The 5,854-nt window shown below is 40.4% G+C and overlaps 1 protein-coding gene across 2 annotated transcripts; it reads left to right on the top strand.

Annotated features, from left to right (window-relative positions):
• The first annotated feature begins 1,163 nt into the window (after positions 1–1,163).
• On the top strand, positions 1,164–2,812 carry LOC132007719 (L-lactate dehydrogenase A chain-like). 2 transcript variants are annotated; one of them, XM_059385996.1, is made up of 2 exons: positions 1,164–1,948; positions 2,218–2,812. In XM_059385996.1, exons 1-2 carry the CDS (start codon positions 1,262–1,264, stop codon positions 2,371–2,373), a joined length of 843 nt encoding a protein of 280 aa, XP_059241979.1. In that variant the 5' UTR covers positions 1,164–1,261; the 3' UTR covers positions 2,374–2,812. The 2 variants fall into 2 exon arrangements, with proteins under 2 accessions (XP_059241979.1, XP_059241978.1); XM_059385995.1 differs by having other exon boundaries at positions 1,164–2,812.
• Positions 2,813–5,854: the final 3,042 nt, after the last annotated feature.

Genomic DNA, 5,854 nt, shown 5'->3' with positions numbered 1-5,854 from the left:
TAGAATGAATATTCTGTTGTTTTAAGATGGAATGTTTTATATATATTTGTGAAGCCATCTGGGCCAATATGTCAATGAAAGCCCTTGTTTCTTTGCTGATCTTCTCAGATGATCTATCCATTGTTGAGGTTCCCTACTATTAATGTATTATTATCAATATGTTTCTTTACTTTAGATATTAATTGGTTTATATTATTGGCTGTCCCCCAGTTGGAAGCATAGATATTTAAAATTGTTAGGTCTTCTTGTTGGATAGACCCTTTGAGTATGAAATAGTGTCCTTCTACATCTCTTTTGATAGTCTGGTTTAAAATCTATTTTGTCTCATGTAAGGATTGTTACCCCAGCTCTCTTTTGAGGTCCATTTGCATGATAAATCATTCTCCATCTCTTCACCTTCAATCTGGAGGTGGCTTAGGTTCAATACAAGTCTTTTCTATACAGAATATGGATGGCTCCTGATTTTTTATGAAATATGATATTATTTGTCTTTTGATGGAAGCATTTATACCATTTAAATCCTGAATACCCATTGAAAGATATGAATTTAGTGCCATTGTACTGCCTGTAGAGTCCCTGTCTCAGATTGTCTCTGTTACTTTTTGATCTATGTTACTCTTGAGGTCTCTCTTCACTTAAAGTTTACCCCTTAGTATATCTTGCAGAACTGGCTTTTTGGTCACATATTCTTTCTGTTTCTATTTTTCCTGGAAGCTCTTTTTCTCTCTTTCCATTCTGAAAGTTAATCATGCTGGATAAAATATTCTTGGCTGTGTGTTCTTCTGACTTAGAACCCTGAATATATATCTTGCTAGCATTTCCTATCTGCCAGATTTCTGTGGACAGGCCTAATTTTATTCTGAAGTTCCTCCCTCAGTACACAAGGAATCTTCTCTCCCTTGATGCTTTTAAGATAGCTTCCTTGGCTCTAAGATTTGCATGCTTCACTATTATATGTCAGGGTGTTGATACCTTTTTCCTGATTTTGGGTGGGGTCATCTCTACCTAGATATGAATGCTTGTTTCCTTCCCCAGATTAGGAAAATTCTCAGGCATGGTCGCTTCAAATACACTTTCTAACCTTCTCTTTTTCCACCCCCTCTTGGATCCTGGTGATTCTGACATTGGTTCTGTTGAAGTCATCATTAAATTCTCAAGGCCGGTCGGAGCCGCTGCCGCCAAGTCCGGATTCAGTCTCGCGCGCTGCTGACGCTCGCCCTCCCGACGTGCACTCCCGATTCCTTTTGGTTCTAAGTCCAAAATGGCAACTCTCAAAGACCAGCTGATACAGAATCTTCTTAAGGAAGAACATGTCCCCCAAAATAAGATTACAGTTGTTGGGGTTGGTGCTGTTGGCATGGCTTGTGCCATCAGTATCTTAATGAAGGACTTGGCAGATGAACTTGCTCTTGTTGATGTCATGGAAGATAAACTGAAGGGAGAGATGATGGATCTCCAGCATGGAAGCCTTTTCCTTAGAACACCAAAAATTGTCTCTGGCAAAGACTATAATGTGACCGCAAACTCCAAGTTGGTTATTATCACAGCTGGGGCACGTCAGCAAGATGGAGAAAGCCGTCTTAATTTGGTCCAGCGTAACGTGAACATCTTTAAGTTCATCATTCCTAATGTTGTCAAATACAGCCCAAACTGCAAGTTGCTTGTTGTTTCCAATCCAGTGGATATCTTGACCTATGTGGCTTGGAAGATAAGTGGCTTTCCCAAAAACCGTGTTATTGGAAGTGGTTGTAATCTGGATTCAGCCCGGTTCCGTTACCTAATGGGGGAAAGGTTGGGAGTTCACCCGTTAAGCTGTCACGGGTGGATCCTCGGGGAGCATGGAGACTCCAGTGTGCCTGTATGGAGTGGAGTAAACATTGCTGGTGTGTCTCTGAAGAATCTGCACCCTGACTTAGGCACTGATGCAGATAAGGAACAGTGGAAAGAGGTTCACAAACAGGTGGTTGACAGTGCCTATGAGGTGATCAAACTGAAAGGCTACACTTCCTGGGCCATTGGACTGTCTGTGGCAGATTTGGCAGAAAGTATAATGAAGAATCTTAGGCGGGTGCATCCAATTTCCACCATGATTAAGGGTCTCTATGGAATTAAAGATGATGTCTTCCTTAGTGTTCCTTGCATCTTGGGACAGAATGGAATTTCAGATGTTGTGAAGGTGACTCTAACTACTGAGGAAGAGGCCCGTTTGAAGAAGAGTGCAGATACACTCTGGGGGATCCAAAAGGAGCTGCAGTTTTAAAGTTTTCTAATGTACCACTTCCCTGTCTAGACTACGACAGGGTTTTAGTTGGAGGTTGTGTACATTGTCCTTATTATCTGATCTGTTACTTAAATAATATCAAAATGGCATAAAGAAAATACATCAGTTTCCTAAATTTCTAAATACGAATGGTTCAGTAAACCCTGCAGCTATACCCTGATGCTGGATGATACCTGCCTTTATAGTCCTAAATGGGTTCATCTCAGAGGCACCACTGCCGATATTGCATATGCAGCAGGTGCTCTTCAAACCAGATGAGTATTTCCTGTGTGTTCTAGGACTTCAGGTTCCTTCACCCAACATGCCTAGTCCATCTTTTCTAGTCAGTCACATCCTGGGCTCCAACGTATAAATTCATTATTGCATGTATCGTGCGTAACTGTTCGAAAGGATCTTACTTCGTGTACCATGTATGTCAGAATATAGTGTACATTGCCATATAATGTAAAAAGACCATACAACTAACTAAGTGTTGTTGTACCAACTAAAATACCAAATAAAATTTGAACAGTAAAAAAAAAAAAAAAAAAAATTCTCAAGGCCTTTCTTTACATTGTATTAGTTGTTTTTCTCTTTTTTCTTCAACTTCCTTACTTTCCCTCTAGACCACTTATTCTCTCTTCTGCTTCATTGACCTTAGCTGTTACAGTATCCAATTTAGACTGCATCTCAGAGCATTTTTAAGATTTGCTCAATTACATCTCATTTCCACCCTTAGAGATACTGTGCTGTCATTTATGTCATCTTCTAGCCTAGCTATTAACTTTATAATTGCTATCCTGAAATCTCTCTCTGACATCTTGCTTATATCTATATTAATTAGGTCTATGGCAAAGAACATTGCCCCTGGTTCTTCCCTTTTTTGTGAGTTCCTCTTTTTAGTCATTCTGCTAAAGGAAAGATGGGTGAGAAAATGAACAGAATCCAAAATATCAACCAAGACCCAAGCAAAATGCATCGTAGGAAGAATCCAAAGTGGTCTGAAGCCACCAGAGAAAAATGAAGAAAGCCACGATGAACAAAACAATATAAAGGTGTGTGGGGGTGTGGGAGGGAATACTATGATCTCACAGTTGGACAATGGAGGGTGATCTACTTGTTCCTGATTGAATTTGGGTCTGTGTGTTAGAAGACACTACCTTCCAAAATTGTAAGAAAACAAAGTTTCTATCAATCTATCTATCTATCTATCTATCTAATCTATCATCTTTCTAATCATCCATCTCTCATCCATCTATCTATCTATCTATCTATCATCTATCTGTGGAGTTCTATACTTGTGTGGGATCTGTAAGCTTGCCATTCACCTACTTTTCCAGGGGCCTGCTTTCTGCTTCTCATATTTCTTTTCCCAGGTGTAGTTGCCACCACCTTTTGTCAGGGAGATGGGCTCAAGTTGAGCTGGTCATCTGTGGGCTTTTGTTCCCTGGGAGCTTTCTATGCCTCTTCAGAGGGTCAGAGAAAAAAACAACAGGAACAACAACAACAAAACTGTGGCAGAATCTCTGCCCCAGGTTAAACTGTCTCCATATCTGTATGCACCAAATCTGCAGACTTCCATGCTTCGCCCTCACTGCAGTTTTCCCAGGAGGAGTCCCTGAAGCCCATGAGTGAAACTTTGCTTTGTTTTTGTGATTGCAAGCAGTTGTGGATTCACATGTGCACTCTGCTCCACTGCTCTCAGGTCACAACTGGAAGTCATCCTACTATCCTACTATCGTTTCCAGGGCCAGGGGCACCCTGAGAGCTATTGCCCAGTCATGGTCGCAGCCTTTGTGTACACCACACTCCACAGAGTTCCATGGCTCATGCACACTTCAGTTCTCCCAGGGAAGTCCAGTGGGGCTTGCATCCTTCACTGTACTTTGTGTCTTTGTGATTGCAAGCCATTGTGGGCTTGCGTGCATGTCCTGCTCCACTGCTCCCAGGTCATGGCTGGGTCCTGTCCTATTGTTATTTCTGGGACTACTGTCGCCCTGAGAGCTATTGCCCAATGTAAATGCAGTTGTTTCATCTTTCCCAGGGGATGTTAAAGAGCCTGCTTTTTCCAGTATTTTTCAGGATGCTTAGGTAATAAGTGGTCTCCCTAGCATTGAGCTCATGGATTATGGTGACCAGAACTGAGAGTCCCTCTGGGCTTGCTGACTATAACTTGTTTCCCTTTCCCACTGCTTGGGCATTCTTTTGGATAGGCACCCCCATTCTTTCTGTGTCTTCTGTGATCCTGAGACCACAATGAACCACCTAGAATTCTGATTTTTTTATCCCCTGTACCTCTATTAGGGATGTCTCTCAGTGGAGCAGATTTCTAAGGGTTCAGATTTTGCACTCTGATGTTATATCAATTTCTGGTAGCTGGCTTAGGGAGGTTCCCTCTCCATCCATTTATCTTCTGATATTTCCCCACAGATTCACAATTCCACACTTACCTTGCAAAAAGCAGTTGTTTTACTGTTTGTAGAGGTCCAGGTATATTTTCTTACGTCAGGCTGAAATTGTGTGTGTTCAGAATGGTTTCACAAATACCCAGCTAAATTCAAGGGGCCAGATAAACTGAGGTCCCCAACTCTGCTGTCATTTTGCATCCCTACCCACAGTCTCATACATTATGCAATGCTCACCACAATAAGTAAAGTTATCATTTGTCACCGTACATTATTACAGTATTATTTACTATATTCTCTATACTGTACTTTTCATCCCCGTGACTCCTGTTTTATAGCAAAGAGAGTTTGGTCCTCAATCACATTTACCTATTTCATACATTCCCTAATTCCCTCCTTTCTGACAACAACCAATTTGTTTTCTGTTCATATTTTCACTTTCAACCATTTGTGATTTTGCATCTAAAATGAGTTATTCATAAAGAGCATATAGTTGACTCATGTATTCTTGTCTATTTTATGCATTGATTGGAGAAGTTAATCCCTTTACATTTAAATTAGTGAGTGATAAGGAAGAAAATATTCATTTTAGCCATTTTACTATTCTTATTTATTTATTTGTTTATTTGACAGATCACAAGTAGGCAGAGAGGCAGACAGAAAGAGAGGAGGAAGCAGGCTACTTGCTGAGCAGAGTGCCCAATGTGGGGCTCGGTCCCAAGACCCTGAGATCATGACCTGAGCTGAAGGCAGAGGCTTTAACACACTGAGCCACCCAGGTGCCCCTATTCTATTCTTTAAAAAAAAAATAGTTTATTGTTATTTTAAGTATTCTCTACAACCAACATTGGGCTTGAACTCAAAACAGAAAGATCACAAGTCACATGCCCTACTAACTGAACCAACCAGCTACCCCTATTCTGTTTTTTTTTTTAATATGTTTTACACCTTTCCTGTATTTCATTAGTGCCATTAGCACCTTTTTTTATGTTTCATTTTTCTGTAGTGAACCAATTTGATTCCCTTCTTATTCTGATATAAGTTTTAAAGATATTGTCTTAGTGACTAAATAGGAGTTACCACTAGCATCATAAATTCAGTTCTAGTTCAGTTATCTAGTTTGAATTGATACCAACTTAGCTTCAATGGCATACAAAATTTCTCCTCCTTTACATCTCTTCCCCCTTTA

Source organism: Mustela nigripes, chromosome X (genome assembly GCF_022355385.1).
Source record: "Mustela nigripes isolate SB6536 chromosome X, MUSNIG.SB6536, whole genome shotgun sequence".
Taxonomy (NCBI): Eukaryota; Metazoa; Chordata; class Mammalia; order Carnivora; family Mustelidae; genus Mustela; species Mustela nigripes.
The sequence above is the reverse complement of the archived record's forward strand: the minus strand, read 5'-3'. Positions and strand labels throughout refer to the sequence as shown.

Excerpts from the sequence above, each read along its gene's own strand:
- LOC132007719 (XM_059385995.1), top strand. The coding sequence starts at position 1,262 with ATGGCAACTCTCAAAGACCAGCTGATACAGAATCTTCTTAAGGAAGAA.